Below are 25,771 nucleotides of genomic sequence, written 5' to 3'. Positions count from 1 at the left end.
GCTGCTAACTGGAATCTAAAGAAAATGGATTTAAAATGGCAGGATGTAGCAATGTCTGATAAAATATATGCCCTAAAATGACTAAATCAACATGAGCAAAAGCCTGCACTTCCATGAATTAACAAAGGTCAATTGTATTGGTCTTGGAGCAAATATGTTGAGCTATACCATAATTGCTCAGGGACATGAAATTTCATTACTCTATATTTAGAACTTCCTTTAAATAGAGTTAGAGTCTCAAGATTACAAAATTAAAACAATTAAGAAGAAAACTGTGTTGCAACTTGTACAGAACAAGGGGTGGAGGAGGAAAGAAAATCCTAATCATTTTATCTCAAAAACAAGATGTTCTGTACTCCTTCTTCTTATTCTAATTAATCAGAGGTATTTCCAAATATTAAACATTGTAACATCACTAGATTTTGATGTTTAGGTCCGCATTATTTTTCCAAGTGTCCTGCATCTAAACATGCTACGTGTCTTCTAGGATTTGCAATATCCCTTTTCTCCTGACCGTTCTGAGATTTCTAATTAAATTACTGGATGGCACAGCAGAAAAACTAAAAAAAAACTTTAAAAAGAGCTACAGTGACACACGACACTTCCATTTATTAGCATCTTAAACTAAATTTACAGGATTGGGAGGCAAACATTAGGCTCTTCAGAATCACCCCCACATGTTACCAAAGGTGAGATCACTGGAACCAGCAGTTCTTCAGGTCCTAAATAATTTGTGAGAGTCTGATAGACCTGTGGGAACATTTGCACCTGGTATATCCTACTTGCAAAGAATGAATGGAGGGGCTGATAACAATCTGGGTTACCCATTGGCTCTGTCTTTGATACTGGCAAAGTGGAGGACGGTGGACAGTGTCCATTATGGAAAAATGGGACTGTGCCTTCTCCTAGGCTCAGGCTACCTGAGACAGCCCACCTCTGCTTGCCTTCTTTCCCAAGTGAGCAGATATGAGCCATTGGCTCGTTACATGTTGATTATCTCCAGCAGCCTGCATGTTTGGCTTCCAGGTTCATGGTAGGGCTAGTTATAAAAACTATTGCGATGATGAGTACTGCATTTCCAAATGTATGACTGCACTGATGTGAATAAATAAGCCTACTGCCCAACTCTAAAAAATAAACACAGAGAGAAGAAGCAATCGGGAGAAAAATGTGTAGTTTGAGGATAAAAATGTGTTTTTGTGCTGTTCAGCTGTGTTGTGGAGTGAAAGGGATGGAGCTGAAGGTGTATTTGAATGATTACCTTCTTGCCTTTCTCTGTGTGTGTATGAATAACTTGTACATATGTGTGTTAAGAATATCTAAGTTTTGTGTCTTGCTTGAGCTACCATTATCTACTATGCTTTCTGTCCTATCATTCAAAAGGAATACTAGCTGAGGATGGAGGTGGATCCCCGTGGTGCAGTGGTTAAATTGCAGTGCTGCAGTGAAGACTTTGCACAACACCTGTGTTTGATCCATATGGGCTCAGGTAGCTGGCTTGAGGTTGAGGTGGGGACTGTGTAGCCTCCATAATTAAACTGTAAACCACCCAGAGAGAGTTTTAAGCACTATGGGAGGTATATAAACGTTGTTCTGGAGAGTTAAGATGCTGCAGATGTCCTCCCATCTATGTCTTCCTCTCAACAGCTTTCTAAATCTCTTCAATCTCACTTCTCAAGAACCACTTGGGGCCAACAATCGAGTCCAGTCTCTGTCAAGCACACACAGTGGGGAATTGAATACTCAACCTCTGGCTCTGTGGTCAGATATCTAAACGACAGAGCTATGCCACACCCAGAGATTAACCATTGGACCTAAAATATCTCATGACCGCTTTGAAACATACCAGTCCAGCAGAATGTGCCTCAGCCTGTCTGCCATCTTCCCAATATTTACCTCTTGTCTCCCAGTTATGAATCAAGCCAGGTTAGTCTTCAGCTATCCAACTTCCTGGCAGTGAAGTTAAAGTGTTTTTCCACGTATATCATGATTTTTCAGGTTAATACTATTAGGGGGAGGAGAGTATTGAATGAGTGGGAAGAAATTCGTTGTATTTCTCAAAGGTGAATAACTGTTTCCTGAAACAGACAAAAATATCTTTCACTGTAGACAACTGGTGGAAGGGAGGGGATTTGTCATGCTTCCTCAAATGTAAAGAACGAAACTTCTCTCATTGCCAGAACATACATTTTAGAACTGGAACAGAAGTGTCAGGAGTCAATTAACATTTCCAATTAATAAATATTCATTTTAAAAGCATTCTGAGAAATTCTGACACCCTTTGAAAAATCATTGCAGGAGGCAATATATACATCAGTCATAACCTTGAGTAAAGAAAATATAGTTTGAAAGAAGACACACAACCTGTGATATACACACACATTTGTTTGTGTCTCTGTGTGTGTTATGGGCCACTATATTAGGAAGAGAAAGAAGCTGTGAATTTCAGTACAACTTTAGCAAAAAATACTAGTTTTCATAGAAAGAGAGATGTGTAATGTTGACTTTGCTTTTTCACACTAGATCACAGTTTCTCCAATTAAAATATATTAAATACTGTCACACAGAGGAAAAGGAGACAAGAAAAATGCTTTATATAGGTGGTGAGAGATGTGGAAATGTTTACTGAAGGGATGCTATCCTCAGGACACTGCCCCAAGCTGCAGCTTGAATAACTAACAAGGGATGGTCACTAGTACCGTTGCTGTCTCATTTAAACGAAACACAAATTTAATTTTAGAACACAGAAAACCTTCATGACTTGTTTAACCTTAGTCAGTTATAGTGCAACTGATGAGCTATGGAATTACAATGAGTTAATTGTGAGTCATGATCTCTGCTCACTTGGCACTGAAAATAGCATGTTAACCAATCAGTTCCTCTATCAAAGCAAGCACTATAAGTTTAACAAGGGCTAGAACATGGGCATGTAAGTTAATTACTGCTTTGCCAATTAAAAAAGACTGATGCATTAGAATGGCCTTTCTAATCGTGGTGCCAGCCTTTAGTCTGAGTTACAAGACTGTGAGCTGAGGAGGTCCCCCTCAGTCGCATAGTGGCAAATTCCCGGTGTTGTCTTTGTCACTGGGTACTTGCACCAGACGTCAATGCCTCATCCATTCTGCTCATAGCAAAAGCTAGGGCCTTCCCTTGACAGTGGTTTTGCTGTAGGCAGAGGTGGGAAGAGAGGAGGCCTAGCTGTGCCATAGAGCAGATGCCTTGCACACCAACACACCAATCCCTGACATTTCCAGCTAAAACAATCTGAGCATGGCTAGGAATTGTGTCTCTCTGCCTAAGGCCTCAGAAAGCCACTGCTGGTCAGAGTGTAGGAGAAGGTCCATATGTAAAAAAGGGCATGGGATAAAGCATCCTATAAAAGAATTCAGATATCCTGTTCGTTAGAGGTGAGCTAAGCAGGAGCTTTTTCTGGGAAAATGTCAGAAGCTATTATTCCTCTTTCCTTCCACCAGCACACCCATCCCAACCAAGAAAAAAAGAGAGGATAATATTGTTAAATATTCTCCACAATTTTTCTCGAGACTGCCATTTCCCTTACTCAACATAGCCTTATAATGACACTATCTACAGGACCCTGTAAAAACTGAAAAAAAATGATGGCCAGACTACCATTTGAAATGATAGCACACAACCCTTTAGGAAGAAAAAGAACTGAATTCTTATGTTGCCATTGCCAATGGCAAGTCCAACACCACACACAAACAAAATCTCCTTGCTGAAGAATGTTTGATATTATGCCCCTTCAGGAAGCCATTTCATCCACCTCTACCAAAAAAAGCCAAAAGGGACAAAAAAGCCTAAGGGGCAACCAATGGCCGGGCTTTTTCAGCTGTTCTGGGAATTATACTCCAAAATCAATTTTTCAAAGCTCACCAGTTCACCACACACACAACTGAGAAGACAATTTCATTCGCAACAACCCAACAAATCCACACATGTGTTTTTCCTCCCTCCCATACTAAACAAATAAAACAAAACAAAATAGTGTCACTCCTCAAGGTGGCTTTCCTAAAACTTTACAGCCACAAACTCCATAAGTAGAATAAAGTAAGCTATATGTTTCTGCGCCACTTCTCACAGAATAAATGAGTAATTGAACCAATCTAAGCATCATTTCAAAAATGAAAGTAACTCAGCAGACAGTCTAGCAATCTAACCCAACTCAGGCATAAGTATTCAAAGTTATCGGCTGGGAAAGAGACCAACCAGAGACCTTGTTAGATCAGTTTCCCTCAAGAATCTGTTAAAAAGGCTCAACAGTCTTTCTTTCTCACCTCTTCATTCCTCCCGTCTCCCCAGTGCTTCTTTATGTGCCGAGAAATCTCAGCTGTGGAACCTTCTTATACTTCTTATCATTTCAAGGGGGAAAAATTCTCTCTGTGTCTCTCTCCATGTTCCATTGAGATTCTTGAAGGTGCCATACTGGGCAGAGTGTTTTGTAACTAAAAACAGGAGAGATTTATTGCCCTTCAAGAAAAAGTCTGAGAGCATCAGGGCAAGCCTATCCTATCTCCCAACCCCTCCCAACAAACCCTAAAGACCATATGAATGAAGGATGCTCAGCCATGCCACTTTCAAATTGCCCAGAAACCAGAGCATATGTGACATCCACCTCCTAGTTTTTGCCAGTCCAAACATGGCAGCTTTGAAGAGTTCTGATTGTGAAGCCAGGCTCTTCTATAGTTTAACCTAAAGCAGTGGTCAGGGAACAGGGGTAAATTACCCCAAATGGGATAAAAATGAAAATTCTGGGGGCAATGAGGACACGACCCTAACCCCCTTCCCTCCTCCTCCTCCAATTCTTCCTCTCATGCCCAGAGGGGGGAGTCCCTGGCTGCCCGATTGCCCCCTTCCCACTCCCTTCTCTGGCTTGGCTGCAACCGAGCCATGGTGGATGGCGGCCGGTGACGGGCCCCGGCTGGCGGCATAGGGCAGCTGAGGCAGTGGCGGCGGGGCTGGCCATGGCAGAGGGCGAGGCCAGGTTGAGTGGCTGGAGCGCCCAGGCCAGGAGGAGCCTCTCTTTCCAGCACCTGGAGAGGTGGATCGTGGCAGAGGGGGGCGAGCGTGGCCACAATGGTGGCCTGGGCCAGGCTCAGCCTCCCGGTGCCAGGATGCCGCCCCGCCCCGCCCCCCCATTCCCCATCCCTGTCTCCGGAGGAGCCCATCGGGCGGCAGCAGCTCTCATCCGGCCACACGATTTCCTTCAGCGCCTATTCCACGCCAGCCGGCCAGGCCTGGCAGAGCCTCTTGCCTTCCGTGCAGCAGCTGTCGCGGCGCTTCAACGGCAAGGCTCTCAGGAGCCCCTATACCAAGGCCTGATGTGGCTGCCCCAGTGAGCAGCTGCCAGAGCTGGTGCCAGAGTGGGAGGTGGCATCAGGTGCCCCCCACGGGCGAGCCACCTGCTGCTCTTTGACAGCCGCCCAGGAACTGCCCACCGGTGGAGAAGGGGAGCCACCCCCGTGGGGCCAAGGACTGAGCGCAGCCCTGCCAGTTGGAGGAGGAGGAGGCAGTAGCGGCCCGGGTGTGGTCAGCAAGGCTTCGGCGGCGCTGCTCGACTGGCCAAGCGTGACCAAGATGCGTGTGACCAATATCCTTCCTTTCAAATCAAGGGGGTAATGTCGGCATATATAAATTATTTGGGGGGGGGGAGGGTAAAAGATAAAAAAATCCCCTGACCTAAAGAGAGGGCCAATTCACCAAGAAAGGAAGAAATGACTTCAAAATAAGCTTTCTTGGAATCTTATTATCACCCTCCCCTCCACAATTTATTCACTGAGTGGGGAAGAAAAATCTCCCTCTGATTTATTCCCCCTCTAATTCTTGAATGTGTTTCAAGAGTTCCCCATCATCACAGTAGAGATGAGCGGTGAATACTTTTAAAACAGAGCTATTTTGTTTATCCTTAAAATGAACGAAACCAAATATTTGTAGCTGCAATCCCAAATACACACATTAGGAAGTAAGTCTCACTGGACACTTCTAAAGAAACATTCCTATTATGGATTCATAATAAGTACTGAAATCTAGGGTAGGTAAAGTTAAGCACATCTTCCAAAGTAACTCCATATCATAAAAGTTCTCTATGTGTATTCTTTCTTTCTTTTTTAAGGCAGACACATTTATGAATATTACTTTAGATGTAAGAAATGCTCAGATGCATACTGGCAGGCAGTCTCCAAAAGTAAGAGCATAATCATATTCAAGATACCAGACAAAATTAATACAGGATGAGATGACTCTTTCATCACAGCAGGAAAGCTTAAAGGGGGTTGGGGGGAGAATCCACTGTCCTGAATATGGATCAAGGTTTTTTTTTATATTTAAAAGTGGAAGCCAGCCAGGTAGATGGTGATGCAGAAATGTTTATCTTGGACTGAGATTAAGAAAGGCCATCTCGGCAGAAGCCCTTAAAATGCTGTCCTGAAAATTCTGAATAATGTTCATCATCAAGGGAAGATACCATCCAGCACAGAAGGATACACTTTTTATATTACCAACAGGCCACTAAAATACTTCTGTATCGTACCAATATAGCTAAATGTTATGAAACAGCCATGATCAGAGCATGGAAGTAATCAGGTACAAGTAATATGTTGTTGTTTAGTCACTAAGTCGTGTCTGACTCTTCATGACCCCATAGACCGGAGCACAACAGGCCCTCCTGTCTTCCACTGCCTCCCGGAGTTGCTCAAATTCATGTTGGTTGCTTCGATGACACTCTCCATCCATCTCCATCCATCTCTGTCGTCCCCTTCTCCTCTTGCCTTCACTCTTCCCCAACATCAGGGTCTTTTCCAGGGAGTCTTCTCTTCTCATGAGATGGCCAAAATATTGGAGCCTCAGCTTCAAGATCTGTCCTTCCAGTGAACACTCAGGGTTGATTTCCTTCAGAATGGATAGGTTTGATCTCCTTGCAGTCCAGGGGACTCTCAAGAGTCTCCTCCAGCACCACAATTCAAAAGCATCAATTCTTCGGAGGTCAGCTTTCTTTATGGTCCAGCTCTCACTTCCATACATCGCTACTGGAAAAACGATAGCTTTGACTATGTGGACCTTTGTCGGTAAGGTGATGCCTCTGCTTTTCAAGATGTTGTCTAGGTTTATCATCACTTTCCTCCCAAGAAGCAGGCGTCTTTTAATTTCGTGGCTGCTGTCACCATCTGCAATGATCATGGAGCCCAAGAAGGCAAAATCTGTCACTACCTCCATATCTTCCCCTTCTATTTGCCAAGAGGTGATGGGACCAGTGGCCATGATCTTAGGTTTGTTTGTTTTTTAATGTTGAGTTTCAGACCATTTTTGCACTCCCCTCTTTCACCCTCATTAAGAGGTTCTTTCATTCCTCCTCACTTTCTGCCATCAGAGTGGTATCATCTGCATATCTTCCCTTTCTTTTTGCCAGGAGGTGATGAGACCAGTGGCCATGATCTTAGTTTTTTCGATGTAAATATATTACTTGATGTACAAGTAATATAGTTACCTGTAAATACTGTAGGGTGTTTTGGGGTTTTCGGTTTTTTTTTAGAGGGAGGGATGTGGGTATAAAAGTGACTTTCCAAAAGTAATTAACAGCAACAATGTTACTTTACTGATAGAACAAGTAACATTTTCTAGTCATGCTAGAAAATGTTACTTGTTACACAGAGCTTTGGGCAGGCTGCACAGTCCCAGGGCACCCCCAGAAGAAGGGGAGGGTAAATCACCTCTGTGTATTCTCTACCTAGAAAACTCTAAAAGGATCTCCAAAAGTCAGAACTGACTTGGGGGCACATGATGATGATGATTCAGAATTTAGACCCTAGTTATTTTAAGTTACTTTACAAGATTTTGTGGTTGTTTTATGCAACCATCTTATCATCCTTTTTTCTTTTCTTTTCTTGCAAAAAAGTGTTGGGAAATGATGTTGGGTGGAGGCAAGCAACCCAAGTAACAATTATTTATTCAGCATTATAAAAGGTAGCAACAATGGGCTCCTTTTCAAAATCTGTGACAATTAACAGGAACTATTTGCTATATATAAAGTAACTTCCTAAGCTGTGCACATGATCCATTCTCCTTGGATTTCATTTTGCTCCCAAAGGATTCACTGGATATTTGGCTGGGTAGAGCATGATAAACCTATATATTTACCCCTGTAGAGATGCCGCACAGGTAGATCTAAGCCAGAATCTCCTTAGGAAATTCAGAAAGATGTAATCCATATTTCCAAGCTAAGATCTGTGCACGGAAAACACATAGCAGGTAACCCTGTAGGCTTTTTATGCCCTTTGAAGCCCACAGGTGTGCAGGCAACACATTCCCAGTGTAGAATTATCCACGAACACCACGGTAATAAGCCCAAACCTACTTTGAAAATAGTTGAGTCCTCCAGCATTTATATTACAATAAGATTTTAGACAAAGGATTGAACATTCAAAAGTTATCTGTCAGAGCTAAAGCAAGTGTCTTGCTAAGCAAGTCATCCAGAAGCCCATCAAGTGTTCTTTTGAAAATAAATATAGATGTGGGACTGTCATTTGGTAAGAGTACCCAGTGTGGTGTAGTGGACATAGTGATGGACTGGGACTCAGGAGATCTGGGCTTGAACCTCCACTTGCCCAGGGGAAATAAGGGGTAGAAGTGGTAAAACCACTTCTTAAATATCTCACTTACCTTGAAAGCCCTGTTAAGGTTGCTGAGCTTTGGTTCCAGCTTAATGGCACATAACACAACAATTGTGGTTTGAGGTGATATTTCTGTCAGGATCGCCACAAGGGAAGAAGAAATAAAATGTCCTTGCCCGTGGTAGCACTGGGAAAACCCCTGCCACACTTAATTAAACAAGAACGTCAACCGGCTTCCGAATTTAGCATCACATCTAATTGAGCCATAGGGCAAATTTCAAGTTAAGTTTACTTTATAAAAGTAAAAGAATAAAGGGGAAACATTGTTCAGTAAGGACATAAGTGAAGTAAAGACAAATGAACATCTGGGAAGATGAGAGCTGCCAACACCATTCATATTTCCTCTTTTTAAATTATGCTCTGACCTCTTGCTATTTATATCACAACATATGAAAGCAAAATGTGGAAGCTGGCTAAATCTGAAATTTTGCGGGAAGGTCTGTAAGTGGAACGATCTTTAAATGAAATGAATTTAGGGTAAACAAAAACATTTCAAACAGTTCCACAAGTCTTTCCACATTAGGAGGAAGATACAAGAGATGGCACAAGCTATGTATTTTCAAAAGGCAAGTGTAAAAGGCCAGTCAAAGACATTTCACAGGACAGCTAAATTGCTATACTGTTCCCATGAAACATGGGTGGGAGGATATATGTTCCATATGCATTGCTTAGTTCCTAGCCCATTAAAGAAAAGAAACTCAAGCAAACTCTGGATTTAAAATTGGACAGAAACAGGTGGAGTACTGAATGGCACAACTAGAAATAAAAATTCAGTTCTGAGATCTAATCACCCTTTTCTATTATTGTGATCATTGGACATTCTCTGTTGATCCAAATATTCTCATCCTGGGCTGCTGTGGCGGGAATACATATAACGACCCAAGAAAATATTTGAAACCAGGAATAGGACTTCCCAGAACAGTTGTGTATTCATTGAACCAAATCCTGTTGCTCAGTGTAATAAAGAGCACTAGGCTAGGCTCCTTGAATCAGTGGGGATTTGGTAAGTCACGAGCTTCATAAAGTTCCACTGATGCAAATAGGCCTACTCCAACTATGAGATACTTTAGCATAGTATATTGCAATTAGAGTAGGTCCATTTGAATCAGTAGAATTTACAGAGTCGTTGACTCATTAAATTCCCATTGATTCGATGAGCCTACTCTAATGCAATTTACCACACTAAGCAACAGGATTTGTGCCTCTGAAATCCTTTCTGTTCTGCATAATAAAGAAGGGATAGCAACAGCTGAAACAAATCAATCTTAATGCATATGATCATTAGCTACTAATTTTATTTATCCATGAAGACCTAGAAAAAGAATCCTGCTGGATCATTCCAAAGCCTTGTCTAGTTTCAGTATTCTGTTAGCCCAGTGTCTAATCAGATGCTTATGGGAAAGCCACAATCAGGATATGAGTGCATTAACACCCTCTTTGCACATGCACCTTAGAAATCAGTACAGAGAAGTATACTGCCTCTCTGGAAGTGGGAGCTGGACCATAAAGAAGGCTGACCACCGAAGAATTGATGCCTTTGAATTGTGGTGCTGGAGGAGGCTCTTGAGAGTCCCCTGGACTGCAAGGAGAACAAACCTATCAATTCTAAAGGAAATCAACCCTGAGTGCTCACTGGAAGGACAGATCCTGAAGCTCAGGCTCCAGTACTTTGGCCATCTCATGAGAAAAGAAGACTCCTTGGAAAAGACCTTGATGTTGGCAAAGTGTGAAGGCAAGAGGAGAAGGGAACGACAGGGGATGAGATGTTTGGACAGTGTCATCAAAGCAACCAACATGAATTTGACACAACTCCGGGAGGCAGCGGAAGACAGGAGGGCCTGGTGTGCTCTGGTCCATGGGGTCACAAAGAGTCGGACATGACGAAATGACGAAACGACAACGATGACAGTGGAGATAACATATAGCCATCATGACCAGTAGCCTTATCCTCCACAAATCCATCCAATGATCTGCTTCTAAAATCATCCAAGCTGATGGCCATTGCTACATCTTCTGGTAGCAAATGTTATCCTTTACCTGTGTGCCGTGTGAAGAGATGCTTCCTTTTATGTGTCCCGTATCTTCCACCATGTTGTAGCATATGATTCATGTATTATGGAAGAGGATGAAATCCTTCTCCCTGTCCACTTTCCTCACACCATGCTGAATTTTAAACATGTCTGTTATGTCCCCCTTTATCTGCTTCTTCTCTATGCTAAAAATTCCTTACACTGTCATATTTTCCTTCCTAGGGGAGTTGGCCTTCACTCTTTTAGCTGCTCTTTTTCCGGCACAACATTATGTTTTTGAAGCTTCACTGGTCAGAACTATACACAGTATTTCAAATGTGGCAACCTCATGGATTTGTATATAAAAGCACTATGTTACTAACAGCTTTCTTTTGATCCCTATCATATTGATTCACAATATGGATTTATATTTTTATAGTAGCCACACAAGAAACAACAACACGACAGAGTAACCACAATACCATGGTTAAAAATGATTAATACTTTCTAATGTCTATAAACTTATCACCTGTATTATAATTGTAGCATTGTATACCAAGCAGAAAAGCATTACAAAGACATTTTAGAAAACAGTATCAGCTCAAGTCAAAGATTTGTCTTCATAGTGTAGATCCTTGCAATATTTCTCAAGAGGAGTGTTGCATAAGCAGCTAGTTCACACTGAGAATGTTTTCCAAAGTCCTTTATATGCAGTTGGAGTTCACCTGACTTCCATGATGGTAATGGACCCTGTATCATGATAATTTCATCATGATACCGTTCCAGCACTACCTGTACATGTCTGCTCAGAAGTAAAGTAGAGTGAGTGATTGCTAAGCATTTCACAATATTTTAACTGCAACTGCTTTTACACGCCACCCATTTATGTTTTAGATTTGCCACTTCTTTACAACCAAAGAAAAGGCTATTTTAACCAAAATATATATTTCATCCAATGCTTGCACCTTCCCCTTTTCTATCCTGTAACAGAAGCATTTAGATGTGCCAAAAGACACCCTTAGTGCCACTTAGGAAAATGTCCCAACCCCCAAGTCAATTCTTTTACGATTTGCATTTTGCCAAATATTTGTTTTGCAAATATTTGTTTTGCAAGTATATTTGTTTTTTAAATTTTAAAAAACATATATATTTTTTCATCTTCTAAAACTTCTTTTATAGTATTGCCAGTACAGTTTTCGTATGCTAGTGACTGCACTCCTGACTCACCAGAGAACTTGAAGTGTATCATCATACTGCAGTTTTTTCCTTCAAAGTCTGGTCAGCAACTATCAAATTAAATCTTCATTTAACACTTAAGAAACTGGAAGAAACAGACCCTTACAAAGTGAAACAAAATGTACATCCACACAAACTGAACACTAGGAAGTCTGACCTACATCTCTTCCTCTCATTTTCTTCCTCGAAAGTAAGCCCACATCATTAGCAATGGTAGTACAGTATGTACACAGAGGCCATAGCAATAGCTTCCCAAGTCAGACAAGTATTTTGCAAACATTTAACAACTTATGATTTCTAGTTAGGATCTAGATATCAATTTATCAGTCAGGATCAGGGGAAGCTTCTTAGTTTACAATCACACCTCCTGACCAGAATAGTCCTTTCAGTGAAAGAAGAGAGGGGGGAAAGGCAGCTTCAACGAGAAACGGACAATATTAATGGCAAATAAATACCAGCTTGTATCTGTGACACATGGCATCAAGCATTTAGTCTCATTCATTATATTGGAAGGCATGCGATCTATCTGTTCCTTGCTGCTATAATAAGACAGCTTTAATTGGAGTTATACATACCTGCCCATACCAACTGTATTCCAGCATTGTAACTGTAGGGAAAGCCAAACCTTAGAAAACTCAGAAAAGTTTGTGAATACCCACTGTTTCATTAAGTGCAAAGCTAATGCCTGCGCGGGTGTCTGTCCCTTTCAAGGGAGGGTGCTCCAGTCCACAACTTTTTTACCGAGCCACCAGCACTGCTACAATCCGAGCTTTGTTGAAGTGTTGTACTCTTACAGCTAAAACCTGTTGATAATGAACCTGAACCCATTATTTTGAGTCAATGAATTGAAAGAAATAGGGCAAAGAATGAAAGCCACAGGGCCAATTACCAGCATTCTTTGATGTATTACTTGCTAGCACACACCAAATCACTTTGTGTCTTTGTCTTGATCCTCTCTGTTATTCATTAATTATTCTGGAAGGGTTAGAGTTCAGATAGCTAATTGCACAGACAGTCTTACTTGGTGGGGATTCTCCCTCCGCTGACACTTTCCCCAACTGTGCCCAGCCACCTTGTATTATGCCAATTAATCCAATTCTTGGCATTTTTCTACAGCCTTCCAGGCTCTTTTTTAAAAGATATGCCTAAAATGCACATTTGCTCCTGAATCAAAAGGAGAAACTGTTTTAAGACTTGACGAGATAAGCAAGACTTTGCAGCGTTGCCTGAAATATATATATATAATTTTAATTTTAACACACATATATGTATTGCTATCATCATCAATTATTCTAAAATGTATTGCCTGGCAGTTGTTCCATATTTGTCATGGACTTTCTATCTGCCACAAGCATTTCATATTTGTCATTTCCATTTCCTTGATTTTAAAGCTGCAGCTTCTACTCAGGCATTTCTATGATAACAGCTACCTACAACTTTATTAGGATGATACAGGCAAATAAAATGTATGCAGATGATAGATTTCGAGAAACAAACCAGCGCCCTAATGTAGGTCACCTGAAATCTTCATTAATCCGTAATATGTATCAGTTGGCAGAAAGGCAAGGAAGTAAGATCTGGCTGACTGGAAATAATCACAGAAACAGTTTTCTCCTTACATTACTTACTTATTCAAAGTAGTAATTACACAATGGGCACAGAGTAAGGCAGGCCATCAAACTTTTGAGACAAAGCAGGAAAATGAAGTGTGTTGTAAGTTGGTTTTCAAAGTGTTTTCCAACACAGATTTTGTATTTTGGACGTATGGCTTGTAAACCTCCATCATCAACTTAGTATGCAAAAGTCAATGCCCAGCATGCAATGGGGTGAAAAGATTAATTCAATAATTACAGACGTCTTTCATTACAATCTGTAAGAACACCCAGGAGCCTAGAGTAGTTGTCAAGCAAGATTAAAGGCAAATGTTTTATTATAGATTTTATTTTTTGCCACAAGAATCTAAATAAGCCTGGGACAATAGACTCCATCATAAAAGCAGGCTGCAATGTCTTTAATAACTACCTAGAATGGCAGAGCTAGAAGGGCCCCTATGGATCATTGAGTCCAGCCCCTGTCAAGGAGGCACATTGTGGAATTGAACTCCTAATCTGTAGCTAGAGATACTTAAACCACTGGGCTATCTTGCACATACATTTAGAATCATTCAAGCTCCATCGTCAGCTGTACAAACTCTTTTTTGTCTAACCTACCACTACTTCCCACAGCATACACATTTTTTCACCCCAGGCTGAATGGTTGGAAACAGTTACTTTTTTCCATTATATTTCCCAGAATTTCCCCAGGCAGCAGTTATGACAGCTACACTGTAAAAGGAGTAGAGTTACACTTTATTAAGTAGAAATGGGCACAAACCAGAAAAGTAGCAGGTTGTGATGGTTCGTGGTTCACCACTTTTCATGAACCATGAAACACATACTTTCACAAACTTTCTGATGAAACCAACCATTTTGTGGCTTGTGCAATCTGGGAAGTCCAAGAGTGCTTGAATCGCCCCAATGCAAGTTAGAGACAGCCAACTCGTAGAAGGCCATCAGTTCACTCTCCTCCAAGCCCCCTCCATGATTGGCAAACATTGGATTCATGGAGTCCAAGTTATATCCACTCAAAGCAGGTTCCCCCCTGCCCCCAGGAAAGTGCTGTCTGACAGCTGCATAAAGAGCATTTCCTGCGAGGACCTGCTTTGGAGGGCTATAACTCAGATACTCAAATCCAGTCTCTACCAAACCTGGAAGACGTTGGGAGGAGAGTGAACTGAAAACTTGTGGTGAATTTGGTGTCTGTAACTTGTACATAGGCCACTCTGCCATTCCCAGAAGTCCCAGACTGCTTGAACTAGTGTACAAATTGCCAACACCAATAATAGTTTGGCATTTTCTTTCATTCTGGGCAGGCACATTTCCTCAAAGCACCCCGAACCAAACCACAAAATGGTCCAATTAATGGTGTTCATCGCAAGATGAAATTAATCTGTTCCAGGTTAATGCTGTCTAGCGAAAATTTCGCCTTGCGAAGCGCATTTTTCCATAGGAATGCATTGAAATTTAATTAATGTGTTCCTATGGGGGGGAGTCAGAAAACAAAAAAAAAGGCAGAAAAAAGTCACTTACCAGGTACAGTAGACTGAGCCCCGCTCCTCACAGTGCCTTGGTAGCCCCGGAACAGCCAGACTCTGTGTGAGCAGAGCGCCGAACAGCTGAGAGTCAGCAACCAGCAGAGAGGTGGCAACCATTTTGAGAGGCGACCACATGGCTGCCGCCTCTCTGTTGGTTGCTGACTCTCAGCTGTTCGGCGCTCTGCTCACAGAGTCCAGCTGTCCCGGGGCTACCAAGGCACTGTGAGGAGCGGAGCTCAGTCTACTGTACCTGGTAAGTGACTTTTTTCTGACTTTTTTTTTTGTTTCTGACTCCCCCCCAGGAATGCATTAATTAAATTTCAATGCACTCCTATGGGAAACCCACCTCGCAAGACGAAAAACATCACAAGACGGGCTGTCTTGCGAGGCCCCAAAAAACTCACAAGACCCATTTGTTTTGTGAGTTTTTTGTCCCAAAAGGCATTTGTCTTGCGAGGCACCACTGTACTGTTCTAATGTAATGTAATGTAATTATGCTTTACTTGTTGAGAAGAACCAATTATAAGTAAATAGGTATGTGCAACTAGTACATTCCAAGATCTGGTAAGAAGATACAGGAATGAAAGACAATGGGCAAAATCTTGTCAAGGTCCAGAATTCCATTTTAGGAGGCTTGGCAGGGAGCAGTAATAGGTAAAGTGGGATAACTGACTTTCAGAGAACCAGAATGCTGTTTTTTTCTTTCTCTTTTTGTTGGACAGGCTGTGTCTATGATAGAGAGTTCCGAGCAGTATATCTCAGGGCCCTTTATGCTGATAAAACAAGTATGGAGAATAGACGGCTTTCCCTCCTCCCTTCATGCATTTACAAAATCATCTTACTGTTTTATAATCAGTTCCCAATAGCAGAAAGTGGTTTCTGTATGTGGAGAATGATTGCATTTTTAGCAGAAACACTTCTGCTCTTCCAGGCAAAGCCATTACCTATAGTGATAACTACCACGGAACCATGGGAATCATACTGAAAGTGTCACCATCATTTACCTTGTTAATAATGGGGATGGAGATGCACCTTTATAGAAATGTGTCAGCTAAGTCTAAAGACATGAACTGTGCCCAGTAATATTTCTGCATCTGTTTATGTGTCTGTTTTTCTGTCTATATTCAGTTTATATTTTACATGTTAGAAACAGATAGTATTATAAGAATAAAGACTGTAGCTGGATACTGGGGCTCTGTCAACACAAAATGTTGGGATCAACATACTGCGTAAGGACAGATGGCGTCTTGAGATTTTTGTTTTTAAAAAAGATTTTATTCATTGCAGCAGCCCAATATGATTTGTCCATTTTTATAATATGACATCTATATTCTCAGTCATATTACAAAATCTTCCTGTGTACTGTAGGTCAGCCTTCAGCAACTGACTGACTGCTAGGGACAGGGGCTTTAAAAATGGTGCATTCTTAATTGCAATTATTTAAAATGTTTTTATCTGCATTCTGGAGGCCACCAGCATGCACATGGATCTTCACAAGAATATGGTTTACGTATTTCATTCTCTTTGGCATGCAGTAACCCTCTGCATGCACAAAGCATTTCCTATAATGAAGAAGCCTTGCTTACATGGAATTCCATGCACATATGAAGCCACCACCAAACACTAGATTATGGTCATCAGGTTCGAATGACTCACCATAGATCTGAAGTATAGTACAGTACTTATAAAAGATTTGTGTTTTTTTTTTCTTTTTAAAAAAAAGACAGAGGGAGGGAGGGAAAATCAAGATGGTAAAAAATACTGTTCAGGCCTAACTGCTATGAATACCACTGAAGAGTTAGCAGAAGATTTGAATGTACGATTATGATGTGCTTAATCCTTTGCTCCGTAAAATTCTCTTCCCGTGGCCTTCAATTCAGCATCTTCCAGAGCTGACATTGTAAGTTAAAATATTAAAAACTTGTTCTTATGCTCGGCCTTTTTGTACACACACACACACACACACACACACACACACACACACACACACACACACACACACACACACACACACACACAAACACACACACACACCAATTACAATTTGAACTTCACCTAACTGAAAAAGACTACAGACTTCACTCAATTAGCAATAATAGGATTAAAAACATAGCTTTGGAACTGAAGATTTAAATAGCAGGGGGAAAATCTTGGCAAATCCATCCTGCATGCGCCAAACTAATCTCAAAATAAATATGCAGCCTTTGGTAAAACAAGTGGAATGTAGAATTTTAGTTTTCTCTTCATCCACATCTCATTCCCAAAACGTATACACATGTGCACACACTGAGGTACATACAAATGTGCATACTCATCCATTTGGCATTCTTGACTATGGACTACTTAAGCTTTGGTGAATTAGGGCCACCCTCGAATATCAGTCCTTTGACTTTACCACTCTCCTTAATGGAAACAGTCATTCACAACGGGCTGCTTGCTCTCAGAGTGCTTTGTCGTTCTTTCTACAGAGGACCGCATAATTCTAAACACTGGTGTTTATTGCATTGGCTCCTGTGAGGCTTTAAGGCAGCAAAGTATGTGTGGCATAAAAAATGTCAGATTAACACAGCCATCTGATTTTAGCTGACTTGTGTCACAGTCTGACCCACACAGTCAGATCACTGAACAATAAAGGCACAGTTTTGGTCTTCTGTCCAGGTGGTGCTTTTGCTTTTTGGGAAAATATAGCATATGTAGCCATTGTGCTTAAAGGACCTAGACGCATACAGGCCTTCACCACAGCACAGACTGGGGCAACAGAGCCATAAGAAGAGGTACAGGTAACTGCCTAATGTGAGAAATCTGGTTGTCTTCCACTATCTTTTCTTTCAGACACCAATTAAAAACACACCTCATTGTACAGTGGTGCCTCGCTTAACGAGCGCTTCATTTAATGACAAATTTGCTTAGCGATGACTTTTTCGGAGCGATCTTGCACTCTGTTTAACGATGTTCCCTATGGGTGATTTTCACATTGCGATATTTGGGACCATGCTTCACATAGCAATGACAGTTTGGGTCCCTCTGTTTCGCTTAACGATGGTTTTGACAGCCTCATGTTGGCTGTTTTTTAAATGTTTAAAAATGTTTTTAAAATGTTTCGAATGCTTGAAATCATAAGTGCACTTAATAAACCCTTTGTTAAACTAATTTGACTTTGTTCCGACTCTTTTTAAATTTGTTGTAATTTTTTCCCCTCCATTGAGATGCATTGAATAGGTTTCAATGGATTTCAATTGGGGAACTGCATTTCGTTTAGCGATGTTTCCTATGGCGATTTTCGCTTAAGGACGGCAATTCGTTCCTATTGGAACGGATTATCCGGTTTTCAATGCATTTCAATGGGAAACCGCATTTCGCTTAGCGATGTTTTCCCATAGCGACAATTTTTTTGGAACCAATTACAATCGTTAAGCGAGGCACTACTGTACTAGCTTTGAGGGCAATGCACATGTCTTTTGTTTCCTTCTTATTTCTGCTCATTGGTATGGCTTTGATTGTGTTTTAATAGAGATTTGTAATTTGTGATTTCAAGTGTGTGCTTTTGTGTAAACTTTCAGCTGCCTTGAACATGGAGGAACAGGAGGATAAACAGGACAGTTATAATAATATCTATAGTAATAATCTTAGAACTGCAAAGCTGGAAGGGACCCTATGGGATCCAGCCACTGACAAAGAGGCACAGTAGGGAATCAAACTCTCAACCTCAGACCTTGTAGCCGGATGCCTAAACCACTAAAATATCCAGTAGTTGTATTAGAATCTAAACTACCGGTGTCAGAATGTACATTTTGGCATGGTTGTGTGGATCAGATTCTCTGGAAAATTCTGGATACTTCCAGATGAAAGACTCCTACACTTACCAATCAAAGGTAATTGTGGGACAATTATATTTTTTCATTTTTAAAAGATTGGAGAAGGTGTAAGAAAGAAATGGAAGAAGTGAAAAACATGGAAGGGTTACAAATGAAAGCCATCATCATCTGGACTGTCTGTAAAATCCTGGTAATGAGAGAGGGCCATTGTACTACATAAGCTTCACTGGGGAGCACCCCTGACAGAGTGGTTATTTTTAATGCTTCTCTTTCTCTCTAAAACATTCTTCATTTCATGATGATTATTCTTATTGTGGCTTTCAGTGTCAAAAAGTTTATTCAGGATTTCAGAGGGTTAGCTATATAAAGGAAACCAAAACAAAAATATTCAGTTGTTTTTGTTTAGTTGTTAAGTCGTGTCCGACTCTTCGTGACCCCATGGACCAGGCCAGCCTCTTCATAGATTGCTGCCTTGTCGTGGCGAAGAGACCTGAATAATTCAGAGAAGCTATGGGCTATGCCGTGCAGGGACACCCAAGATGGACAGGTCATAGTGGAGAGTTCTGACTAAACGCGATCCACCTGGAGCAGAAACTGGCAAGCTCCTCCAGTATCTTTGCCAAGAAAACCCCATGAAGAGAAAATATTGAGTAGCAACTCTAAAACTGACAAATGTATTTCAGTCTGAGTTTGTATGGATTACAACCCATTTCCAATATTTTGAGGGTGACATGTCTAAAGTACTGGATTGTAATACAGTGGTACCTCGCTAAACGACGAGCCCACTAAATGACGAATCTGCATAACGATGACTTTTTGCGATCGCTATAGCAATTCGCTAAACAGTCATTCCTATGGGGGATTTTCGCTGGACGTCGATTAGGTCCGTGCTTCGCGAACCATTTGTTTGCAAGACAATGATTTTTCCAGCTCCGGAAAATGGCTGCCCTGTGTTTTCCGGACCCATGCTTTGCAGGGCAGCCATTTTTACAGCTGATCGGCACTCACAAAATGGCTTCCCTATGGGCGATCTTCGCTGGACAACAAAGTATTTTCCCCATTGGAACGCATTAAACCGAGTTTCAGTGCATTCCAATGGGGAAAGGGTTTTCGCATGATGACGATTTTGCTAAACAGCGATTTTCCTGGGACGGATTATCGTCGTCATGCGGGGCACCACTATATATGAAAGTTCACAAAATGAAATAAATTGCTTGCTGGTCTCAAAGGTGCCACAATACTTTTGATCTCAGTTTGTTATTCAAGATTGTTCTCATATATCACATCTGTTCGATTGCTGGAGTATCTTTTGGGTTAGTTTTGTGAAGTTACATTTCAACAGCCCTACATGTTATTGCTCATAGTTTTCTATTTACAATTGATTCAAAATGGAAGAGATTTTAAAAGCAAATTTTAGTCTCCTACAAACCATGTCTGGAAGGGTTGAAACTATGCCAGATATTTCCAGAAAAAGATTGAAAAGACAGACAAATTTCAGATTCAGACTGAACTCACTTTGTATGGAATCAATATAATTTGGATGTCCATGGTGAAAAGCTGGAATGTTTATTTTTCAGGAAGGGACATTTCTCAAAACAGATAGCTTGACACATGCTCTTGGCCTATAAGTGTGCCTGGTTCTGCCAAAATGTTTGAAAGCATACTGTAGATAATCTGGATACTTTGGGGGTTTTGTGTGTTTTGTTTTGTTTTTTAATGCTATTGCTACTGAACAGCCAGGATTCCTTACAGAGGTCTAGAAAACAAAGGTCTAAGATTAATTGGTATCAATGCTTGGTTTCTAGTAACACACTGATATTTGACAAGAGGTTGAGATAGGGAATGTAATTATTGCCACAAGCTCATGCCTTCTGTCGCTTTGTTAAGATTGCAAACTTGGGAAAGCTTTTCGTTTACTACTCTGAAAATACAAAAGGTAGATAAAGGCGAGAAAGCTAATTAGTTGTGTATTCTACCTCATGAGTAAGCAGAGCCAGCTGTCTGAACTATCAAGCCAGCTTCAAACATAAGATACACGGCTTTAACTTGCATTTCAGTAGTAGCTCCTAGCCACAGACTGCATTCACAACTCCCTTTCTTGAGAATCACATATATTTTATAATAGGGGGAGCACCACTTCTGCTCTTTTGGATATGCAGTTTTCCTCTAGCTGTTGGAAAGTGATCAGTATTAATGGTAAGGAGCTCTTACAAAAATGGTGCAGTAAGTGTAGGAGGGGTTAAATAACTGCCCCACCAGTCTGCTGGTTCACTCCTGCACCCCGTATCTGTAGTTACATTACCTTAATGGATGTGAGAACATGTTTGTTGAGATTACTGCACTATAGGCTAATACTCAGAAGAATCAGAAGGATATAATCTGATTTATGTAACTACTGTGTCATTTTTGAGAACACCCAACTTGCTTTTCTGTCTACCTTAGAAAACATCCAGCTTTTTCCTCAAGTGGTTTATCCTGTGCCCACACCATACTTTTTCCATTTTTCTCCATTTTCTAGCAGACCCTTTAGGTGGAACTGGGTGTTATAACAAGCTTCTTCTTCTTTTTCAATAACATCTAACATGACTGGTGTGACAAAATGCCTTTCCATTGTGTGTCCCTTTGCATAGGGAGGGGGCAATCCTAGAGACCGTCTGTCAGACTTAGATTGGACCAACAATCTGATTCAGTGTAAGGCAGCTTTTTATGGCAGCACACTTGTCTCCAAAGCCAACAGCCCCTGCTGAGGCAAAATTACACAGCACAATGTCAGTATGTCACAGAAAAAGTCAAGCCAGATCAGGAGAGTGGAGCCTAAGGCTGTCCTGCTCTTCTGGCTTGTCACTCTCACCTATCTCGGGGCTAATGGTAAGAGATAGTGGAAGTAGTACTCCAATGCCTTTGGATACTCAAAAATTTCCAAATTCTCAGAAGAGAGACAAAAGAAACTTGAGGGGTATCTTTGCTCAATGTCCTCCACTGACATTTGGCTCACATTGTATTGGTATTCATGTATGACTTGTGTAACATGCCATGGCTAATTGACAAGGTACCAGAATGCATCTCACTTGTGCGTCTGGTCACACACACCCAGCTGCACAGCTGGGATGTGCTCCAGCACTTCACCTGTTAGCCACAATTAGCTGCAGCAACTTGTGCAGACTGTACACAAACGCCAATAGGATTTCAGCCACTGGATTAACAAATGAGATCTACATCCCAGTTCTCTGCCCAAATGCGTACTGCAGGAATATGTTGCCATGCTGGTCCAGTGTGTTTTAGGCACTGGAAATGCACGCTGTACTGATCTCATTCCAGTTGCAGAGGATAAATCATTCATGGGCATTGCAGCCCTGCATCAGACAGCTGCAAAATATTGGGGCATGCAGCTTGATTGCTGTTGTTTTTGTAGTCCACAGATCCAAACAGGAACACAATAGACATGGAGGAATTATTGTCATTCTTTACAAAGCTTAAAGGACTTGCAGTTCTTAAAAACTGCATTCCTGTATTAATCCAAAAGCCAGCTCTTACACAAGCAGCCCGGTGCATGCCTCTGAACACTGCTTCGTTTGTTATCTGTTCCCTGACCTGAGAAGAACACCTTCCTAGCTAAAGCAAAGCTAATTTGGCTGCTTGCCTCACTTCTGGGCCTTTCAAACTCCTGCATTTTATGTCTAATTAGAAAAAAAAATGGCATGTGGGATTAATGTAGGTGAAGGCAGGGAAGTATTTACAGGCGTGGCAAGACTAAGATGTAAATGCATGTTTGCACCCCTCTAAATGGCTGGTGTTCTACTGAACCCTGTATTCTTAACACAATATTTAATCAGTATGACCATTTTTGTATTTTAAACAATTGCGACGGCTTTTATCATGTTTTTATCTGACTATTTCTGTATTCAATAATTGTGATGGCTTTTAGCTAATACAATAAACTTGATCTGATCAGTATGACAGAATAGGTTATTCTGCAGATTCAGAAAACATGGAAGCTATTACGTGCCAACCTGGTGCATAAACCAGGTTGTGTGCAGAACACTACTCTGAGCTGAAGTTCACAGAACAACATGTAGATAACTCTCTCTCTCTCTCTCTCTCTCTCTCTCTCTCTGTGTGTGTGTGTGTGTGTGTGTGTGTGTGAGAGAGAGAGAGAGAGAGAGAGAGAGTGAGTGAGAGAGAGAGATCACATACACACACATGGACAAATTTATAAAAAGTGGGCAAGAGAGAGAAGTAAAATAGATTAATGGTGGGGAAGGAAAAAGGTGGAATTTTAAGCATTCCAGAGGATCTGCCCTTGGCACAGGCTCATTTTAATGCTTTTTTGCAAATCAGACTTGGTTTGAAGTCAGAAGAGGGGGACCAACCACTGTCTGTATGATTGCTTTTTCCCTATTATGCCTGCATCCATCTTGTAAAATCATTTGCCTGTGCCACCCTCTGCATAAGCATACAGAATTCTGTCACAGATTTAAATAATAAAAAATAATTATTCACGGGACTGTAATAATCAGCAGATTATTCCTCCAAATGCACATAGAGAATATATATATACCCTATACAAAACATTTCAAGGACAACTGTAATATCCCAAAGGGTCAAATAACAATAAAACTGTATCTTTGAGGCAACCATTATGTGTTTTGCCTTAATAAATGGGCAAAGGGAGCTCAGCCACTCACTTTGGCAGATGCTAATTGACGCTGAACATCTCCAGCTTTCCAGAGAGAGAAATTGTGCTTCAAAGGAGATTAAACTCATGAGCAAAGTGAGAGTTTCTTTCCCTTATAATAAAGGCTTTTGGATAGTCATTAAATCTGAATTACAGGTTTAACAAACACTTGCATAAGAATCATTAATATCATCCTTCAGGATGTCACATAATTACTAATGCTGTTCATTTCAGATGTCAGCTCTTTTCAAAATTCAATTATCACAGCCTTTGCCACAAAGTTACAGCCCTGCCACTTCACAAGGAGATATCTTCTTCCTGGGCTATTTCCACTTGACTGTCTTTCAGAATTTGCCTATAGCTTGCATGTAAGTCTGGTTGACACATCTCCATTACAGTTCTCACAATGAAATTGTTAGTCAAAGAGTGACATTCTTTTGTCCTTTCAATAAGAGGATTCACAGCTTTTTTCTTCTCTTTTCACTTCCTTTCTGGTTGGGCCCCTGTATCTTTATAGGCCATGTGTCACTCAGAAATTCACTTGACTAAGCATTCTGCAACAAGTATGGTAAAGGGAAATATTGGGCCTGTTGGACTTCTACCTGTAATTTGGCTCTTAACTGCTTAATATGTCCATAAGGGGAAACAGAGCTGGCAACAAAACAAGATTTGTCTATAGTACTAGATTAGGGTTACCATCTTCTCCTCCTGGCATGGTGCCTGTACTGCACACCAATCAGAACTTTAACACATGAAGCTTTTTCTATCCTGGAAATGCAGCAATGTGGAAAATTGCACTGAGTCCTCTATAATCTGATCTGCCAGAGTGAGAGGAAAAAATGGCTGCAAATTCAAATGGGTGTGTGTGAATGGACTGAGGGTAGGCTTTGTTAAAAAGGATATTTGCTATTAATAATACAAAGGATGGTTGCTGTGGGTTTTTCGGGCTCTTTGGCCATGTTCTGAAGAGTGTTCTTCCTAATGTTTCGCCAGTCTCTGTGGGCAGCATCTTCAGAGGACAGGAGTAGCACTCTGTGCTCTGGTACAGTTTGCTTGGGAGATGAGTATTTATATCTGTGGGATCAGCTTTTGTCCTTTTCAGGAGATGGGTGATTATGGTGATCAGTGTGTTTTTGTTATGGGTATATTGTTGTGATAAGGAGGAGATATTATCTGTCACTGTGATTGATGGGTGTTATTAGCTGGTCTTTTGTGTGTAGTGATCACCGGTCATTGTGGCTGGGTAGAGTTCGTCGACCTTTTGCAGGCTGTATTTTTCAGTGCTGGAAGACATTTCTTCTTTTCTGTTGATGTTCTGCTGGAGTTTGTGGATTTCAATGGCTTCTCTGTGCAGTCTAATGTAATGATTGCTGGTGTTGTCCAGTATTTCAGTATTTTGAAATAGAATTTCATGTCCAGCTTGTTTTAGGGCATGTTCAGGTACTGCCGATTTCCCCACAAAATGAAGCATCCACACCAGAATCAAAGAACATGAGAGACACTACAGACTAAAACAACTGGAAAAATTGGCAGTAGCTGAACATGCCCTAAAACAAGCTGGACATTAAATTCTGTTTCACAATACAGAGGATCTTTGCTATTATTATTATTATTATTATTATTATTATTATTATTATTATTATTATTATTATTATTATTATTATTATTAGTATTAGTATTAGTATTAGTATTAGTATTAGTATTAGTATTAGTATTAGTAGTAGTAGTAGTAGTAGTAGTAGTAGTAGTAGTAGTAGTAGTAGTAGTAGTAGTAGTAGTAGTAGTAGTAGTAGTGGTAGTGGTAGTGGTAGTGGTAGTAGTAGTAGTAGTAGTATTAAATACCAGACACTCAATCCAAATTATAAAACTTTGACTGGTATTATATAACAGATACATGTTTTAAACAAGAACTTCAGTATATGTTAAATATCAGCACAGTATGTAAGTTGTTCCTAATACTGCTGGTTTTTTGTAGCTTTGATGGTGTTATTTCTGAGATCTGCAAATGCTTTTAATTCTGAGGGAGGGGTGATTACATGCCATCAAGTCAATTTGGGAACTCTTTCCGGAATTTTCTAGGTACAATAGTATTCCCATATACACAGAAACCTGTTCTAGAATATACTACAAATGTGACCCAGGGCTACAAAGGTTGGTTCTTATCCCAGGAGGCATAGTGGTGAAACATACTCCCACCCTCTGTTTCGGCAACCAGATAC

General features: G+C 40.8%; 1 protein-coding gene across 2 annotated transcripts in view; it reads right to left on the bottom strand.

Moving 5' to 3' along the window:
* TFEC (transcription factor EC) overlaps window positions 1-12,978 on the bottom strand; it is an 80,226-nt gene extending 67,248 nt beyond the window's left edge. For both annotated transcript variants that reach the window (XM_073000522.2, XM_073000523.2), the window contains exon 1: window positions 12,505-12,978. In XM_073000522.2, the coding sequence (XP_072856623.2) occupies window positions 12,505-12,531 (27 nt within the window). In that variant the 5' untranslated portion in view covers window positions 12,532-12,978. The remainder of the gene's footprint in view (window positions 1-12,504) is intronic.
* Between the last annotated feature and the right edge of the window lie 12,793 nt (window positions 12,979-25,771).

Source organism: Pogona vitticeps, chromosome 5, assembly GCF_051106095.1.
Source record: "Pogona vitticeps strain Pit_001003342236 chromosome 5, PviZW2.1, whole genome shotgun sequence".
Classification (NCBI taxonomy): domain Eukaryota; kingdom Metazoa; phylum Chordata; class Lepidosauria; order Squamata; family Agamidae; genus Pogona; species Pogona vitticeps.
This window is presented reverse-complemented; position numbering and strand designations above follow the sequence as displayed.